The sequence below is a fragment of the Batrachochytrium dendrobatidis genome (genome assembly GCF_000203795.2).
Source record: "Batrachochytrium dendrobatidis JAM81 unplaced genomic scaffold BATDEscaffold_9, whole genome shotgun sequence".
Lineage (NCBI taxonomy): Eukaryota > Fungi > Chytridiomycota > Chytridiomycetes > Rhizophydiales > Batrachochytrium > Batrachochytrium dendrobatidis.
In genome coordinates, this window is record NW_006281107.1 from 366,117 (window position 1) to 385,091 (window position 18,975).

General features: G+C 39.2%; 7 protein-coding genes across 7 annotated transcripts; 4 read left to right on the forward strand and 3 right to left on the reverse strand.

The window, feature by feature from the left end:
- Window positions 1-43: 43 nt before the first annotated feature.
- On the forward strand, window positions 44-1,735 carry BATDEDRAFT_26186 (uncharacterized protein; the record flags this gene model as incomplete). Its single annotated transcript, XM_006680271.1, has 1 exon — window positions 44-1,735. The coding sequence occupies one exon, from the start codon at window positions 44-46 to the stop codon at window positions 1,733-1,735; it is 1,692 nt and encodes a 563-aa protein (XP_006680334.1).
- A 2,172-nt stretch (window positions 1,736-3,907) lies between these two features.
- Window positions 3,908-4,276, forward strand: BATDEDRAFT_90281 (uncharacterized protein; the record flags this gene model as incomplete). The annotated part of the gene is made up of 1 exon (XM_006680411.1): window positions 3,908-4,276. The coding sequence occupies one exon, from the start codon at window positions 3,908-3,910 to the stop codon at window positions 4,274-4,276; it is 369 nt and encodes a 122-aa protein (XP_006680474.1).
- A 2,293-nt stretch (window positions 4,277-6,569) lies between these two features.
- BATDEDRAFT_90004 (uncharacterized protein) lies at window positions 6,570-8,411 on the reverse strand. Its single transcript, XM_006680484.1, has 4 exons — window positions 7,685-8,411; window positions 7,332-7,590; window positions 7,173-7,272; window positions 6,570-7,094 (listed from the first exon to the last, which is right to left on the reverse strand). Exons 1-4 carry the CDS (start codon window positions 7,791-7,793, stop codon window positions 7,056-7,058), a joined length of 507 nt encoding a protein of 168 aa, XP_006680547.1. The 5' UTR covers window positions 7,794-8,411; the 3' UTR covers window positions 6,570-7,055.
- A 1,338-nt stretch (window positions 8,412-9,749) lies between these two features.
- BATDEDRAFT_37165 (uncharacterized protein) lies at window positions 9,750-10,944 on the forward strand. The gene has a single exon (XM_006680374.1). The coding sequence runs from the start codon at window positions 9,758-9,760 to the stop codon at window positions 10,808-10,810; it is 1,053 nt and encodes a 350-aa protein (XP_006680437.1). The 5' UTR covers window positions 9,750-9,757; the 3' UTR covers window positions 10,811-10,944.
- On the reverse strand, window positions 10,943-13,869 carry BATDEDRAFT_12823 (uncharacterized protein; the record flags this gene model as incomplete). The annotated part of the gene is made up of 9 exons (XM_006680200.1): window positions 10,943-11,281; window positions 11,384-11,542; window positions 11,641-11,832; window positions 11,919-12,245; window positions 12,345-12,817; window positions 12,893-13,020; window positions 13,106-13,232; window positions 13,329-13,594; window positions 13,721-13,869. The coding sequence occupies 9 exons, from the start codon at window positions 13,867-13,869 to the stop codon at window positions 10,943-10,945; spliced, it is 2,160 nt and encodes a 719-aa protein (XP_006680263.1).
- A 161-nt stretch (window positions 13,870-14,030) lies between these two features.
- Window positions 14,031-16,980, forward strand: BATDEDRAFT_35507 (uncharacterized protein; the record flags this gene model as incomplete). The annotated part of the gene is made up of 9 exons (XM_006680335.1): window positions 14,031-14,468; window positions 14,570-14,660; window positions 14,799-14,923; window positions 14,991-15,419; window positions 15,502-15,594; window positions 15,667-15,916; window positions 16,013-16,224; window positions 16,322-16,657; window positions 16,737-16,980. The coding sequence occupies 9 exons, from the start codon at window positions 14,031-14,033 to the stop codon at window positions 16,875-16,877; spliced, it is 2,115 nt and encodes a 704-aa protein (XP_006680398.1). The 3' UTR covers window positions 16,878-16,980.
- A 40-nt stretch (window positions 16,981-17,020) lies between these two features.
- On the reverse strand, window positions 17,021-18,836 carry BATDEDRAFT_17142 (uncharacterized protein; the record flags this gene model as incomplete). The annotated part of the gene is made up of 6 exons (XM_006680206.1): window positions 17,021-17,504; window positions 17,584-17,656; window positions 17,704-17,982; window positions 18,068-18,176; window positions 18,248-18,623; window positions 18,701-18,836. 6 exons carry the CDS (start codon window positions 18,834-18,836, stop codon window positions 17,233-17,235), a joined length of 1,245 nt encoding a protein of 414 aa, XP_006680269.1. The 3' UTR covers window positions 17,021-17,232.
- Window positions 18,837-18,975: the final 139 nt, after the last annotated feature.

The following is an 18,975-nucleotide window of genomic DNA, read 5'->3' on the forward strand; positions in this document are numbered from 1 at the left end:
TTTGACAAATAAATTGCTTTTTTACTCTTTTTCTTTTCATAAAATGAACACAGACGACCGATTCCTTAACGTCCAATATGGCACTATTTCTACTGAAATTGACATTACTGGAATCAGTAGACTTGGTGGAGTTCAGGATGCCATCAAGAGAGAACTTGCTGAAGACGTTTCTGTCCCACCTGCTTTCATTCAACTATACGACCAGCAAGGCCAACTAATCAACACCTGGGCTTTACTCGACTCCCTTCCTCAAGAATACTTTACTCAAGATGGTTATTGTGTTGTTATTGGTTGTTTACCACTACCTCCAATACAACCTACTCAAACTTACCTAGGTTCAGCATCTGCTGCAGCCTCATCCGCACTACTGGATTTTTGGACTGCTTTCACAAACTACCCTAACCCTCTTGAAGGAAACACTGTTGTCCAACTTCCAACAGACGTATTCATCCTTGGAAACCATTCAATTGGATCATCCATTTTCATCCGTCCTTGTTATCCTAAACTTCTTGAAAAATCACTATCTATTGTGCAATCTGCTGATATACGTCATTTGATCATCCTTGGAAATCCTGGAATTGGCAAGACATATTTTGGTTACTTTTTGCTGTTGCATCTTGCTCGCTCTGGTGCTACAGTCGTGTATGAGAGTGGAGCTGATCAAAAAAGATATCTGCTTACTCCCAATGGTGTACTCGAAGGAGGAAAGGATGCTTTTTGGAAAATCTTGGATTCCTCGTCAACATTCTACATTGTTGATGGCTCGGCACCTGTTGATGTTGATGCCAAGACCATTCTTGTTACTTCACCTCGTCGGGAAATTTGGCATCGGTTTTCCAAGGGGTCCTGCGACATTCGGTATATGCCAGTGTGGTCAAAAGAAGAATTGCATTCTTGTCGCTCAATGCTGTTTCCTACAGTCCCACAAGAATTGGTTGAAAGTCTGTATTTGAAGTGGGGAGGAATTGCTCGTTATGTTCTTAAATATGCATTGGTAAAAGAACAACAGGATTTTCTCGATAAAGCTTTAAATATTTCCAATATCGATTCAGTTGTCAAGTCTTTTGGTAAATATGGTGAACACCTAGACGCTTCAAGTTGTTTGATTCATATATCAGTCAAGGATGGCTTCCACAGTGGTCCTTATCAGTTTGCTTCTGACTATGTGGTTGATGAAATTTACAACCGTGTCTATGCCAGAGACCGAGATCATCTTATCAGATTTGTTTCTGTTACTCGAGAAATTGGTGAAACTGGTCAACTTAATAGGGCATTATTTGAAAAGCACGCTCATACAGTCATTGCTAAAGGTGGTTCATTCAAGATTCGTGATTTACGTACCAAGCTGGAGTCTACACTTCAACTGCCAATGGATCTTAGTACTTTGTTATTGTCCAACAATTCTCAAGTTCAAGACGCAACGAATTGCTATTTCCGTCCCATTAGCAATACTTTTGAATCTGTTGATTCGTTCATCAAGCCAAATCTACTTTTCCAAATGACTGGTGCCAAAGATCATCCTTGCAAACAGACTGGGATTTGTGATGTTTTGGAAATACTTGGTAATCCGTCAAAACCAGAACTGTATTTTGTTGTACCTCCTGATCGTTTTGCCTGTTTTACACACCAAAGCTACCATGGAACAGATGGTCAAGTGTTGTCACAAAACGATACTATTGCGAGTGTTGAGAAGTTGATTCGATTTGTTTTGACGTTTGAACCATCTCATCAATAAGGTATGTAGACTAGAATTAATGATTTTTATTGGCCGCATAACGCTAATCCTAACTCTGTTTCTCGACCTCGTTCTACACAATACACGGCGTTTGATTTCTTAAAGGTGAATAATATCGTATGGGTTCCATCGGACAATAAACCTCACTTTGTGGAAATGACCACTTTCATTGTCAGCAACTTCCCAATCGTGTAATTTAATCGCTTTGGTTTTGAAACCTATAGTTTCTTGTAAATAATTGCATATCCCAAGACTGTTTTCCACCATACAGTTTTGAAACTAATATTTTGATTCAAGAACAAACTGCGTTTTCCTTTTTCTTTTGCAAATAAAAGTTGTTTTGTTGCTTACAATTTTGGACAATCAATTGACTGCCAAACTGTACAGCAGTTTTGCTGACATTGGATTTGTCCGATCAATAGTCTCGGGTTTCAAACTTGAATCAAACTCCCAGCTGACGAAACACTGCAGGGATTGTTACAAGCACAAAAGCAGCTGTTTCAAGAGATGCTGGTATGATACAAGGAGTACCAGAAAGTATACTCTTACAAAGAATTGTTTGCAACTGAATTGAATCAAATAGCCATACGTGATAAACAGCGGGTTGATTCTGGCTTTATTCCCAATCAATGGTATTGACAAAACCAACCGGGGATGAGCCAGGATCAAGAGGTGGAGGCTAGACAAAATTATGAATGGAATATGCTAGAGTATCAAAAAGATGATCAAAAAAAGCGTGGAATTCAACAGATCAGCAATGATGCCCAAATGCATAGTGTAATCAAGCAGATTTGAATCCATTTTGGCATTGCAAGACACAATATCACATTTGGAAGAGTTGATTGGAAATATAAAGACTCGTACTCGATAAACACAGACTTGTCAGTGGTTTGATTTTATACTCTATCATTCTTACAACAAGATCCAGCTAAACCCAGTCTGATGTGTACATTAACGCTTAGTACTGGTTAAAAAACTACCCATTGTATCCAATTTGAGGCATCAAGTATGAGTCTGGCACAAATAGCTCGTATTTATTATGAATTACAAGCAAAGCTATTGACTATTCTACCCTAATACTTTTGACTTGAATTCCTTTCTGCGAATAATTTATGTTTTGACAACTTTGTACATGATTTAGCAGTAAGTGTCGGTTAAAAAAACTGGTATCATCGGGTGTTCTATCTATACTACTTTCGATTGATCGAATGTCAATATGTTTGTACAACAGTTTGGTACAACTGACTGTCTGTGGATTATTATCACACGAGTCAATGCTGACCTGATTTACGATATTCAGTGTTGTTGGAATATCAACACAACATCAACACCAAACATCAGATCGACACTGCACGTTGATGTTGATGGATGCAACATGAATATTGAAACAATGCATCATAATGCGTACAAGTCGCAGATTGCAGTTCAAACTCAATGCAAAGTGCACATTGTTACAGTTTGGTCATGAATATCATCAACAAATGTGTACACAGAGTTGTATTGACAACATTGACAGTCAAACACAATACATGAATATGGGTTCAAACTTGGTGATTGTACAATATATGATTACCAAATGTGCACAAAGTGTAAATTCAACATTATAGTCTGATTGTGTGTCATATGATGATCGTTGTATATTAAAACTAATTTCCAATAAATGCAACAAGTATTTAAACATTGCTTATTCAAAGTCTACGGGTAAATGCAAGTGTCTGTCATGGTTTATTGAATCAATAGTTTGAAATAAGATTTGTATAATCCAACACATTGTTTTTCGAATACTGACAGTCAATAATTATTAAGCTAATTATCAGCATATGATATCTAAACCACCCGACATGATTGATTTGATCGTATCTCACCCTGAAAGGTTGTGCTCATTTAAAGCTTATTTAGTCTACTCGTCTACTGACACTTCTTTGGTATTGACAGATGGTTGAAAGAACTACGCAGCAAGTTTCAAAATAGTCTAGTGAGCTGTACTCCCACCATTTTATGGCTATAATGGTTTAGATTAGCACAACTCAAACCAACGTGTCTCACATTGTTTAGAAAGTGTCTCATACCTCTTCATCCATAACATCTTGGGAGAAAGTAAAAGCTCTTGAGCAAGCATTAGATTCAAATAAACCCACAAGCGATTGTTTGGTTTCTGCTTGCCTTGATGCCATGGGTATGGTTTTACTACAGAATGTCTCACCACTGTTTGGCTCTTTGTCAAAAACTGCCAAGCCAACGAGACATGGTAGTGCTGCATCACTCAGTATACCGTTATGCACTAGTTTGGACAGACTCCTTCAATGGACACAATGGTTAGAACGGCATATACAGTCTGGATCCATCTCAAAAGACATTGTAGCTTCAGTCATGGATCGCCATTTGTTTACAATACTCCACAAATCTGCTGCTACTCATGTGAATAGCTCTGCACGAGTCACTGGAGAACTACTTTGTTTGCTAAATTGTCTCCTCACAAAGTGCACATCCAACAAAGTCCGATTCTCGGCTACCTCTGCAAAATCTCTCACGCAAGTCTAATGGCTTCATTCGTATCAAAATCATTACATTTTACATCTAACCCTAAACTATACATTTGTTCAGTAAATCACTAGTTGCTTTGCTTCCAAAACTCCCAGGTGAATCTCACTATTGAATACAAGGCATTTATTTTCAACGCATATTAATCGTAACCTTGAACCATACATTCATAGATGTTCGTTGTCAACTTCTAGGACTAGAATTCATTTATCGGCTTTTACCTAAACTGCATTCAGAACGTGCTTCCTTTCTCGCTAAAATGGGGCTGCCTGTAGATCAAAATCTGCTATCGCTCAACTCCAACAACTTTGGGGATGTATGCTGATTTTGATTGTATAGTACTTTTAAACTGCAATTATATATATTAATTCCCTATATCAAATATAGAACGCTAGACTTTATTTACAGCAAATTAATGCAAATAATAATGGAATGGATCTTGTACCAATGACAATCCTGCTAAACAAAGCCAAATCTGTTTTACTAGAAAACGGATCGTCTTGGGTAGGTAGTATAGGCTTATTTTTATGATTAAACATCATGAGGTTTCAATTTATTCTATACTAGGATCCATGTAGTTCTGTTTGTCTAGATATTAGTCAAACGCAGCTTGCTTTGGTAGTTGTCGACATTAAAGACGTGGAAAATGCCGAAATGGATATGGAAATTCTATTTTCGCAAATCCAATCATTTTCGACTGTCGCAGGTACCTTACTATCATCTACTTTCTTGATAACTTTAGCATGTTTCTACCAACTTAATGATTTTATCTCTTAGACTCTGAGGTGTGTATGATTGTCGATCATGCTAATACTCGTCAGATTGTCACGCTTTGTACACAGGATGTATCGAAAAGTAAGTTGGGCATGCGTTGTTCTAGCCAATGCACTGCATTTAGTATCTAATAAAACTCTTTTTCAAGTTGTGCATATACTTGATTATCACAAGGTGCCACAATCGAGTAAATCATCGATTGTAGTGACACCGGTGATGGTGCACATACCACAGGCTCCGTTCCACACTATTCCGACCACAGATTCCCCAGAGGACGAAGACAAAGAAAATCGTGATCCAGATGAAAATATATTCCTTGTTAAGCCAGACAAGCAGACATCGCTCCAATTAGATAGTATATCTAACTTGGAGACAATCATAAATGATTTAGCTGAAGTGGAGCAACAAGCCCAGAATAAGCTTTTGACACAAACAAAAGAAGCACTAGGAAACACTGCACTATTAACTAATCAACACCCTGTTGATTCTCATCTCACATCCTATTCACCAAAAACTCCATCTGGATCAGTATATACTGAAAAAACTACTGTCGCAAAAAAGCCTAAAAAGTCAATCAAAGCAACCAACAAGCCAGTGCGATCAAAGCCATCAAAAGAAAAATGTATTTCCAAGAAACCACCATCTATGCAATCATACAAAGGATCCAAGCCCAAAAGTTCAAATCAACCACTAAAACTTGCAATGTGTTCTGAGACGGACACAATGGGTATGCATGCCAATGCGAAATCCAATATTGAAAACAATGAGCTTGCAGTTCGAAGAGCACATCTTTCTGCCCAATTGAAATCTGCACAAGATGCGAGATTGCTACACAGACAAACCAATAGTGAATCCAATCTCTCATTACCCGAAGAACCAATGCCCATTCTTGATATAAAACCACAGAGTGATGGTAAATTAAAGCGACCAATTAAAGATTTTGTCGAGCCTGAACCAGAATTTCATCAATTGAAACGACAGCGCCTGGATCGGCATCTACATCTAGAATCTACAGCAGCTAAATCAAATAAGATACCCACCATCTTTCATCATCAAGACAACCCTTTGCATCAAGCTCAACAGCCATCACACTTGGCAACAACAATCCAGGCTGATATGTCAGATTTGGTAGACCAGATTGCACAAACATATAAAGCATACTTGACTGAAGCCCTCGCGCAAGTTGGTGATCGACTTTATAGCGTGACACAAGACAAATCTTATGTATCAATGATTCAAACTGCAGTGCAAAAAAGAATCGAGCGTACTTTGGCATTTTCGGCTAAAATCAATGCCATGAAGGAAACTATTGAAAATGTACTGATCCCTTTTTCGGAGTAGCAGGTAAAACCCACGTAGCAGTTGCAATAAAATATGAAATCCAAGCAAAGAATTCCAGTTACTAAGGATTTGGCTGTTATAAATAAAAATCTATACAATTGATGCAATAAGCAGCCTTTTACAGCCATATTTATGTAAAATGGAATACTAATAAGCGTCAATGCATGATAAACAGTCATGCTTGATGAATGCCAATCTTGCTGGGCAACATTGTGTTTTATGAATTCATTAGTTGACTGATCATCATGCTCACTCTTGTACAAGAATACAGAGCAAGTGATCGCATTCTTGACATTTCTTTAACCTTCAACTTTCCTTTTCTTCAAAACAAACATTTCAAGTGACCATCATGGAAACAACGGTTATATTGTTGAGATGCTCTCTCGAACTAGATCGTCAACGTATCTGATATTAGACTACAACAGAGTTTGTAAAACTAATCAATTTGTAGTAGAAAAACAACCCATGTTGAAACATGGTTTATTTCGGAACAAGAGTCATTGCAAGATGAATACAGAAAGGTGTTTCATTTTACGTGAATACCGGCTGCACATGCCATAATACAGGTGACAAGGTGAACCAGTTGTCAAGTGATTTATTTGATAGGTTTTGAAAAAAAAGTGCTCAAAGCACATTAGACAGCAACAAAGTAGAAGTGGTTGCTTTAAGCAAGAGCATTAGCAAGAATATTGACTTCAGGGGCCTATCGACATGAAATCATATACATGCAAGAGTTAGCCCAGTTGACATCAAAAAGCAATTGACGAATTAAAGCACTTACAGGAGCAGCAATGTACATGTCCATCTCTGCGTCCAAATCGGCAGCAGTAACAGGCTTTTTAGGGGCACGGCGACCACCTCGACCACCACCAGAAGCGCGACTATTACAAAAGCGTGAGTTAAAATCATGATAATCATCAAATTCATCGATACAACTTACGCAGGACCGCGAGTTTTGGTGACACCACCTGATCCAGAATTTCGATGGCTGTTGGCCGTGCCAGTTGCAGGGCCAAGACGAAGGGCAGGTGCGCCAGGGTTAACAATAAGTTCAATTTTCATGGGACGTTCGTCTAGGGTTCGATTGTTGTACTCTGCAAACGCCTTTGATGCATCGCCATGCTTATTAAAAATGACGGTTGCAGATCCCTTGGATTTGCCTTCCGAGTTATAGTTTAATTGGGCGGATCGAAGAGGGCCTAGACATACACAATCAGACATTAGTCAACTACAAGAGATGCGGAATCCATCGCAAGTTTAAGCAGATGCTTTAAAATAAATAATGCAACGCACCAATGCGAGAAAACAGTTCACGCACGTCAGCCTCGGTGACATTGAAAGCAAGATTGGAAACAACCAACTTGTCAGCAGAAGCAGCAACGCTAAGAGGTGCTCCGACCATGCCAGCAGCAGCTCCACGAGAAGGACGATTATCACCAGAACGTGCACCAGCACGGTTGTTGGGTTTTCCAGCTCCATTAGCAGCACCACCACGGCGACGACCGCCACGATTATCCTTCCGCTTTTGAGTGATCTAAGCAAGCAGGGTAAAACCAACCAGATCATTGTGGTAGACGCAAAGATTGAGCCAGTCGCACAAGTCCAAATATAACGATTCAAGGTAAAAAGACGCCATCCAAACAGAATAAAGTCGAGGTATGGTCAGTTGTCAAATAATCAGAAATATGAAATCAAGGACGGTCAAAAAGTTTTTCTCTGAATAGAAAAAGCAGGATCGAATCATAAAGATAAGCGTTGCTTGCAAGGTATTCGAAGATGATGAATAACAAGATGGCCCAGTCAATTGGATGATGTTTACGATCAGACGACTCGAGTAATCAGCAAGTCAAAAGACTTGATGTAGGACAGGATTGACGACTAGAAGGAAATCTAATTAAAATAAAAAGCAAGACAATAGTACAAATTGGATGCTGCCTGTATAGGTGCCGAAACTGAGAGACCAAAACGATAAACTTCCAAATAGCAGATAAAGTGATCCTAGCAATAGATCCGAAAGGCAATGCATCCAAGTTATCGCAAAGTGCAATTATGAACAGCCTCCAGTAGATCTTACTGATGGGCCAAAATCTTTCCAATTTGTAGTCCGAACCTGCCTCAGTATCAACGACTTGAGAAGCTATAAGGGGCCAGGGATAGAAGGGACCATTTTCGTTGAACTACTGCATAGTAGTTGCAGCAATGATGCCTGCCAATGTGTTCATAGCGGAACTAGCCAACTCCAGAGTGAATCGCTTGCCATAGAATCAATCCCCAGCCCCTTACCATCTAAAGCCAAAACAATAGTTGATAGTATTCAATAGACTCGTTAAGGCCAAAAGAGTTGCCGTACACTACACCAGCAGCATCCAAATTTCATGGTCGCAGCAGCCAGCCAGGTCGAGCCATCATCCAAGACACACCAACTTGCACACCAATAAAGCTCTTTCTCATGGTGCAACCATTATCAAAACAGTGACATTAAAGTCATTCTTTGCTCAAACAGACGGCATATTGCTACAGGAATATGAAGACCACAATTGAAGACTGCAACATTGGGAAAGCAGACATGCGGCTGGAGCAAAGATTAGACGCACTGGAGCAAGAGACTGCTCAGTTGCTTAGAGAGTATAGTTTATGGTAGAGTAGGAAGGTCTACAGTAGGGAATAGAGAAGGAAGCAGCACAAGACAGGTTGAGCTGGGAGAGCCCAATGTACACATTCATCCCTAGAGGGAGCATGCACAGTGGTAGGCAATATTGTAGTAGCGAATAGGGGTATAAAGGGTCCTCAGCGACAGTAAACCTACGATTTCGTCAAGAGCCATATCCATAACGTCACCTCCGTTCATTGTTATTAAAGTAAATTGCTAGAAAAAAGCAGAGTTTGAAATTCAAGTTTTGACATGAATTTGAAGACACATTTAACATAGCAAAGAGTGATTCTGATGGAAGAAACTTGTTAGAAACTTGTTAGAAACTTGTTAGAAATTCGCTTTGAAATGAGTTTTAGTTGATTGCATTTTTATTAAATATTCCAAAAGTGTTCGTATAATAAACCAAGTTAAACTGAAATATGTTGAATTATTCAATGCTTGAAGAGTTGAGAATTAAACAAGTATCAGGAATGTGTGATGATCAACATTCGGTTTTCTATACAAAATAAGAATAAAAATCAGTCAACTTTGTCAAGGAGTTGAAAGAACAATATTCGGTAAATTGAGTAGAATCTGATACCCATCGCTTATGAAACTGACTGTTTATGTATTTGGCACCCTTGCTTAGTATTCCATTTTACATGAAGATGGCTGTGACACCTTTTGATTTCCAGCTAGTTTGACAATTTCCTTGCTTGATTACCATTGAAATAATGTTGATTTTATCACGATTTAATCTGCTATCCGCATCCCTCTTCCTCGCCTCGCTGTCAATTACACGGGCTGCACTACCTACTCCTAGTCAGTATCCTCCTCTCGACAAGATTTCTCCTGCTAATCCTAACTGGACTCATATTGCTTTGAAAAATGTACCCAGTATTCCTCTGAATACCAAACAACTTCCTCATCCTGACTGGTCCAAGGATATCATTACATGCTCGAATGAAAAGCAATGGGGCATTTCATACGACGATGGTCCTTCTGTTCATACTCTCGAGTTACTCAAGGTACTTGCAGATCGTAAAATCAATGCTACATTCTTCATTGTTGGATCTCGTGCTATGCAGAATCCCGATATTCTGCTCAAAACCTTCCAGGCAGGCCATCAGCTTGCTTTGCATACATGGTCCCACTCTGCCATGACTACCATTCCTAATGATCAAATAATTGCCGACATTGTCTTCAATGCCATGATTGTTAAACAAATTATTGGTCTCACTCCTCGCTTCATTCGCCTTCCTTATGGAGATATCGACGATCGTGTTCGTGCCATTATTCACAATCTTGGACTTGTTGCAGTTGCATGGAATGTAGACTCCAACGATGCTGCTGGTGCTACTGATGTTGCAGCTCAGTTTAAACTCAAGGCCAATGCTGGCCCTAAGCCATACATCTCACTCGAACACGATATATTGCCCAACATCAAAACTCAGGCTGCTGAGGCTTTGGATGCCATTCTCTCTGGCACTGGTGGTTATAAGATTATGTCTATTTCTGAATGCTTGAACCAGCCTGCTTATGATGAAGGCTTTTGGGAGCGTGTCGGCACTGGCTCGCTGCCTGCTACTGCAAACACTGCACCTCCTCCCTTGTCACAATCCGTCTCCGTTCCAGGTCCCAGCAGTGGCTCTAGTCATGGCGCTAGCAGTGGTTCTAGTAATGGTGCTGGAAAACCTGCTGCATCCAATGATGCTATGCCAAACAGATTTTCCGTCATTTTCCCATTGACTGCTTTGATGACTGCTTTGATGTCAGTATTGCTGTAAGTATTTTACTACATAGCACTCTCCAATTCTTATTCTAGCCTTGTCCTGGCTTGGTTGCTTGTGTGTCGTACTCTGGTTTACCTTTTTCAGATTTCATGTTTTGAAAGCAAATTGAATAAATTGTTTTATTGTTTAAAGAATGGCCAGAGTGCTATATAATAATTCCCGAATTTTGTAATAATCTCGACTAATACTTCCCTCCAAAGCAAGTGATCCATCAGTACCAGATCGCTTAATCAATGCCTTGCCTTCATTCACAACAAGCACCCCACTGGCAAATGCAGTACGAAACCCTTGTGAATCAAGCACTTTTCTCACTTGGGAAAGCTTTGCTTCACCTACAACCATCACATGCTGTCGTGTAAGTTGGGTTTCAACTGGAACTACCTCGAGCATCGCTCTTGTACCACCCGTGACAGAATCCTGGAGTTTAATCACACCAGTGATATACGACAAACTGTACTCGTCCATCTACAGATAAATATTCCAAAAGCATCCGTGTTTAGATGACAGCCCATTGCATTCAATTTATAAAATAAGATGACTTGCCTGTATCATGCTGAGTGAGTTGACAAGCGTGTCAGTAAGAACCACTCTGAAAAGGTTCGTTGCAGAAGATACGTTGACACATTCGCCTTGGACTGGATCATAGACTTCGTTTGTTAAAGACTCGTTTGTACGGCAGTACTCGGCAAATGCCATTGTAGATGCCTTGTCACCATGCACAAACAACTACATTCAACACATCAAGTCAGTCATTGTATCAACCCAAACACATTTAAAATACACTAGATACACTGTATTTTCCAACATAGTATGCAATCATGTACCAGTTTACGAGGAGCAACTTGAGCAATGATGTTCTTGACAGACTTTCCATCCGATCGGCCTTCAAAATCAATATATTGCATTCTACATTTAAGCGAAAGTAATATATCCTCGACCACGTATTTGGATGGCACAACCTTTTTAACAGGAGCAACTACTTTCTCGTTTTCTTCAGGTTCATTTGGGGCCAGATTCTAATTATTTTAAAAGTATAAATCAGTAAGTAGGTTGACACCTTGATTTAAACCGAGTACAACTCAACTGCTGCTTCGTCGGGTACATGTTGAAGCTCTAATTTGGCGTACATGTCCAAATCAATCAACTCTCCATAGTCGTCTACACGAGGTCGATGTTCATGCACTGGGTACATTTTAAATGCTTGCGCTTGTTTGAAAAATCCAGTAGAGCGATTTACATCCTTGACATAAATATCGAATTGCATGGGTTGAGGTTTTGCTACTTCTTCTGTATCGCTCATGTCACTATCTGAACTATCATCTAGACCCAGCTGGTGACTGTGCATAAGACGAGCATGCTCTTCTTCTGCTTGCTTTTTCGACATATACTCATCAAGCTCGTCGCCCACCAAAGGAACCTGTTTTTTGAGCTAAATTTAACCATGTCAGTATAGCTTATTCATGATATGGCGAAATAGCAATCTTACCGTGATGGGAATATCTCGGTTCAGCTGAATATGATGCCGAACGTTCATATCAGCCATTTTTGCTGATTCAAACCAATCATCAAACATCATACGACCTAGTGTTCCTGGCTGAGCACGATCAGGAAGAATGATCATATTTCTTGGATCACTGCCCCACTCAATCAGTAAATCTTGCGAAAACCCAGTCATCATACCAGGAAACGAGGCCAGCACCACTTTTGGCCCCATTAAATTATCCAACTCATCTATGGAATGAATCATTTTTAGGCACTTGAATTCAAATGGAAGTTCACGTGCGGTAAAGGCTTGTGCAATACCATCACCCATCCATTCTAGTGTACTTTTTGCTAAATTGATGGCATTTTGACTTTGATTTGTGAGAAATACAAGGTGGTATGTGTAGCGATGGAATGCCCAATGCTGATCGAGCATGTAGAGAAGTTCAAGCACGCGCGTGCTACTATCGCTTGGTATCAATACGTTTCCATGCTCGCTCAAAACCGTTGCAATAGATTCTGTTTAAAACAAGTTTAAAATAAGTTGATGTAGATAAACAGTGTTGTTATAATGCAACGGATAGGGTTCAATACCAATTAAAGCTGCATCTCGTTGTTTTCGTGGTGCTGGATCTGGCATGAGAGTGTTGAATGCGTCAGTGATTAAAAGAGTAGGTCGTATCAGTGTATCAGTGCTTAAAAGCACTGTACCATTTAAATGCCTACAACAGTCAACACGCATTGTTAGTCGTGCATGTAATAATGATACACGACCTAGTTAAAATAAACAAGAATCAACCGACGCACCGTTCCTTTCGGTGATTATAATCTACTGCATATACAATCTCTTCAGTATCCTTTTTAATCTTCCATATGGTACCACCAATTGTGTGACCAGCACTAAAAGCAGAGACTGTAATGCCTTGACATTTTCCTAAACCATTTCATAAACCGTAAACCCAATTGAAGAGGGTCAGACACAGATCTACATACAGCGTCTGCATTTTTCAGAATGACATTGATGACATACCAGTCAAAACAGTTGGCTGAGAGTACCGTAAAATGGTTGTTTTGGCAAAGGCAGTATCAATATCATCCTTGGTAAATAGATGAAATTCCTCCTGGTTGAGTTTAGCCTGTATTAGATCATGCATACAAGCCTGTCCCATATCATGCACTGGAGTAGTAGCAAAAACAGGACAGGTAAGACCAAGATGCTTTGCAGCATAAGGGAAAGCACCCAAATGATCCAGATCTGCATGTGAGAGAAGAAGAGCATCGATTTGTCTTGCTACTCTAAAGATGGTTGCACAAATCCAAGTGTTTGTAGAAACGTGTAACATAAACTCATGAGTTAGTTGGTAATATATGTAGTTGCAGATAAAGCAATGATGTGCATTGACTACATGAATTGATTCGTACTTTTCAAGAGCAGCCAGTTGAGAAGGATCCGTGGATTCAGACCATCCACAATCCAACAATAGTTTTGCTTCGTCAATCTCTAACAAATAGCAGAGAGGTCCTTGGTCATGAGCACCGAGTATAGCAGTGAATTTAACAAACGAACTCATGAACGAATACTCGATAAATATCAATTGTTGAATTCAAAAATCTCAACTTGTTCAACTTGTCGCAAAATTACTAAACTTTGGAATCAACATAAAACAGCTCGTTTTATTACTGAATTGAAAAAGTCGATTGTTTCCAGTTTATACTCGTTGAGTCAGTTGAAATGGATTTGGAACAGAAAACTTATGACATTCAACCTGCTTTCACAGGAGAATCGATGACCATTGACAAGCACGACAGAAAGGATTTGAATCGGAATAAACATCACAAAGACCACAAGAAAAAGTCTCATAAAAAGAAACATTCAAAAAAGAAGTCTAGGAACAGCAGTGGTGAATTGGAGCAATCTCACTCTTCAGGATCTGAACATGATGTCGATTTGTGGGTAGAAAAACCTACTGCTATAGCTGCTACAGAACAGGAAACTGTAGAAAGTTTGACCAACGTATCATCCATTCATGAAAGTGAATCTTTGCCAGTTGCTAGAGCAGATTGGATGACACTGGATGACTCGATGGATATCTTTGGACTTGCCAAAGCTGCGCCAGATCGCAAGTCACTTAAACATCTTGAGCGTGAGGCTGAAGAAGCTCGAAGATTGGTATTGCTTTTTTCTATTGGATAGATTTGCATATTTCTGTTGGACCCAATTTATAATTATACATTGAATTGACTCTAAATCTCTTCCATAAACTATTCTAGGCAATTCGCAAAGAGCGAGAACTAAATCCAACTTATTTTGATGATCCAGCTAACCCCGATACTAATATAGTCAAATCGATAGAAATTAAAGGTACTTTTGCTAATTCTGTATCAAGTGTGTGTCGAGTCCTCTACGTTGCTTTAAGCCTATTTTTATTCCATACTGGTTAGTAGTGTTGCTACTAAATCTGACATTTAATTACTATTTGGATAATGTAATTTATAATAGAAAACAAGTTGGGATACACTTTTGGTGATCGAGGTGCCAACTGGAGAATGGCAAAGCTTAAACGTATTTTTGATAATTCAAAAGAAGGCCAGAGCGTAGATAGTATGGCTTTGGAAAGATACGGTGTATGTACTATTTGTAAACTGAAATGGTAGCTGTTTATACGCAGTGTTAATTTTAAGCGTATTTTAGACAATGGAGGCGTTTCAAATGGCATTGGATGAACGAGCGTTTTTAGACAAGGCAAAAGGAGTAAAATCAAAGGATAGTTTGGGGTCATATCGACCATCTATTGGGTCAACTGCTAAATTTCAGCGTCCAGGTGAATCAAACTCCAGCTTTACTATACATCAAGAACAAACAAAAGTAACGGCAAATGCAGATAAGAAATCTGTGGATCAAACTCGAAAATCTGTCATTCCTTCTGCATTTGTTCCTGTAGCACAACAGTCGGGATCTGAATCTGCCTATGCTGGCGAGGTTTTATCACACACTCAGTTGAATAGGCTCAATGCACAAGTGATTAAAGCAAGGCTGATGCGCTCGCCAAATCTTAAAGCACTGGAAGAAGAATATAAGCGCTCTAAAGCTCAATCAGACAATGCTGCACAAAGGGAAAAAGTATGTGATTTCCACAAGAATATGAGCATGTTTATTCTTGAACGTTCAAAGGCTCTAGTAAATTTTCTAACATTAACTGTAGGTTGAAATTGTGCCAAATATCGATAGTAGAGGTCGATTATATGACCTGAATGCAGATCCATCACAGTCCAAACATTCTTTAAAGCGGCACAAGGTAATACCAATCTACTAGTAATATTACATGGTTTAGTTTGCAATCTGATAAACATAATCTGATAATCTATAGTCTGAGCGCGATACTCATGACACAAGCAGTAATCGTATTCAATCTTCGCATTTAGAAGAACAGACTCTTGAAGATCTGGTTCTTCAAGAAAAGATGGGTTCAGGAACTACGTTTGATCAAGATATGGCTGATCGTATTTCTCGTGATACTACGTTTAAAGATAGTTTGGATTACATGGACGAAAGTGTCGACAAACTGGCACAGAAAAAAGTTGTCAGTAGTAATTCGAAGCGACAGTTTGCAATTGATAGTAAATACCCATCACAACTTTAACCTTTGTCTATTAGATTGTCGATCATAATTACTGTTGGTACGCCTCTAACATGATATTATCATTTTATTATAGATTATAAAAAGACTCAAAGTACAATTGCAAAGTGCAACTTTTGTTTTCATGAGGGCGAGGCTCCGCGTATACCTATTGTATCTTTGGGCACCGAGGTGTACCTTTCGCTTCCAGAGACAATCGACATGGTTCCTGGCCATTGTCTCATTGTTCCAGTTCAACATTCACTCACAACTCTCGAGCTTGAAGATAATGCATGGAATGAAATCAGGGTAGGTGCATTTTGCTATCTAATGCCTAATCATTTGTAAACACATCAGCCTATTACCTATATTTCAACAGAATTTGACAAGTGTTTCCAATGATTAGAATTTTCAAAAATCGCTACTTCGAATGGCATCTGCGAACAATCAAGGAGTGATTTTTATGGAGCAGGTTATTAATTTCAAATCACATAAACACACAGTCATAGAATGTATTCCAGTTCCAATGAATCTGTTTGAAGATGCACCTGCATACTACAAAGAAGCCATAAATAACGTCGAGGAAGAATGGTCGCAACATAAAAAGCTGATTGTAACAGATCGTGGATTTCGTCGATCTATGGTGCCTAATCTTCCTTATTTTCATGTTTGGTTTGATCCAAATCGTGGGTTTGGGCATGTAATTGAAAACTCGGAAGAATGGTTGCCTTGGTTTGGCCGGGTAAGTGACGCTATGAGTTTTGCTATATCGTTTTACTTTGATATGATATAAACTGTTTGCTGATTGTTTATTGGTATAGGAGGTAATTGCAAGCGTGTTGGATCTACCGACATACACATGGCGAAAACCTAAGCGTGCCAACGAAAGGGATAATGCTCAGAGACTTGATCAATTTCGAACACAGTGGAAAGAGTATGACTGGACCAAGTTGCTAGATTAACTGTTTGGTACAACACAGTGGTTTGAGGCCCACTTGCTGCTGATCAATCAAATCAAACCCACTACATTTTACCAAATAACAAAACTTTATTCTTTGCGGTTTCTTTTTGTATTGTGTTCTTTTGGCTTGTATGCATTTGTTTCAGAATTGCTTTCGTTAGAATGCGTCCTACGTTTGTTTGAATCAGTGGATTCAATTGGTGCAGGCTCTTTATTTTTCTCAAAAAGCGCTACAAAAAATCCAATGGTTCCGTCTTCTTCGGGGAGCGCACGAATAACACGATCGGCTATAAAACAAATAGGGTCAAGAAAACAAATTTCCAATAGTATTCTATGCAGTTCAAATCAAATAATGGTCACATACCATTTTCAATCGATCCCTCTAAACCGCGACGATGCCATTGAGGAAATACATTCTCTACTAAACTAAAATTGGTATTTTCTTGTAGACAATACTGTACCACGTCCTCATTTTCAATCCGATTTCTGGAACAAGTAGAGTATACAATACGCTTGACTTTGGGGAATTTGAACGCATGAAGGATTACTTTTTTTTGAAAATCTGCCAATGCATTGGCTCGATCGTCAATTTCTTCTTGCTGTGTATCGGCTTTTGCATCTTTAGAATCTAAAAATGATAAATAGTATAAGTTTTTGTGAATGAATTACTACACTTTATCCTGGCAAAGCATTCAAAACAGCTTTACTTTTGAGCAAATGATCCAAGCGACCAACAATCCCAGATCCAGAACACGATGGATCAAGTAGCACATATTCGACCTAATGTCAATCACAAATAGGGTTTAAGCATATCATCTTAAAAAGACAAACATCGCATTACGTGCCTTGCTGAACATGGGATCGAATGGATCAGCATCCAAAAAGCTACCAAACTGAGGTAAAATATTTTTACAGCCAGCTTGGTGGGTCAGCCTTTGCAGTGTATCTAGTCGTGCTCGGTCTTTGTCAAAAGCATATATAGTGCCAGTGTTGCCTAATATCGCTGAAAGATGGGATGTTTTGTTACCGGGTGCTGCACATGCATCGATACATACAGAGCCTTTTGGAGGTGACAGTATATATGCTGGGAAGCACGAAGCCTTGTCCTAATTGATTAGAAAGCATCACAACACTGTAGATATGAGCGATCGTGAACATTCAGATGGTAAATCAAAGTAAATAGCTGCTTACTTGAAGAACAATATGACCCTGAAGCAAGAGTTTATCCTCGTGTAAATCTGTGCTTGGTGGCAGCAAGAGTAGCTCAGGAAGATGCTGATCCTTGATCATGCACATTGCACTACATTTTACACAAGACATCAATATCCTTGGACATGGCTGGAATAAACACGTATAGATGCAAGATCTTACGGATATTCAGGTTCATTCAGCTTTTCAATGGTGTCAAGTCGATAACCCTTTTTTTCGAAATGAGAGATAACCTGCTCCATATTTGTCTTGATGGTATTGATGCGAACATAGCGAGGCAACACAATTGCATTTCGAATGTGCTCTGGAATGAGATCTTGATTATTCTTGCACTTGCGCTTTACTTTAATTTTAACCAGCTCTGCATTGAGTCTACTTTTGTGTCGCATAAGCATATCCTTGTATTTTCCAGCATTTTTTATGCCTTTTCCAAAAAGTAAATCATAGACGAGAACTGTTAGGAGAGGCTTGGCAAGTTTTTTTGGCTCAGACTTGCGAATGTCTGACGAGCAAATGATTTCTTCAATGACTTCTCGATCTATTAATTACTACGAATGAGATTTCTACTACAGCAATGAGGTTGACCACTCATTCACTCGGAATCAATAAACTTACATTTCAAGGTCTCGCACACTATACCATACACGAGTTTCTTGTCTTTTGGATCCTCTTTCATCACCAATCCCTTTATAGTGCCCTGTTTCTTATACAACTTTGTCAAGATATTCGAGGCTTTTTCATAGTAATGCATGATTTATTATTGGCTGCAAAGTGCTCGACCAATGGCAATAAATTATCAAGTTTTATCAAAAACAGTCACGTGGTGACCAAAGTGATTTTTGTCGAGCTTGAAGTTTTTACAACGCTAGTTGGATGGTTGATGAACTTGC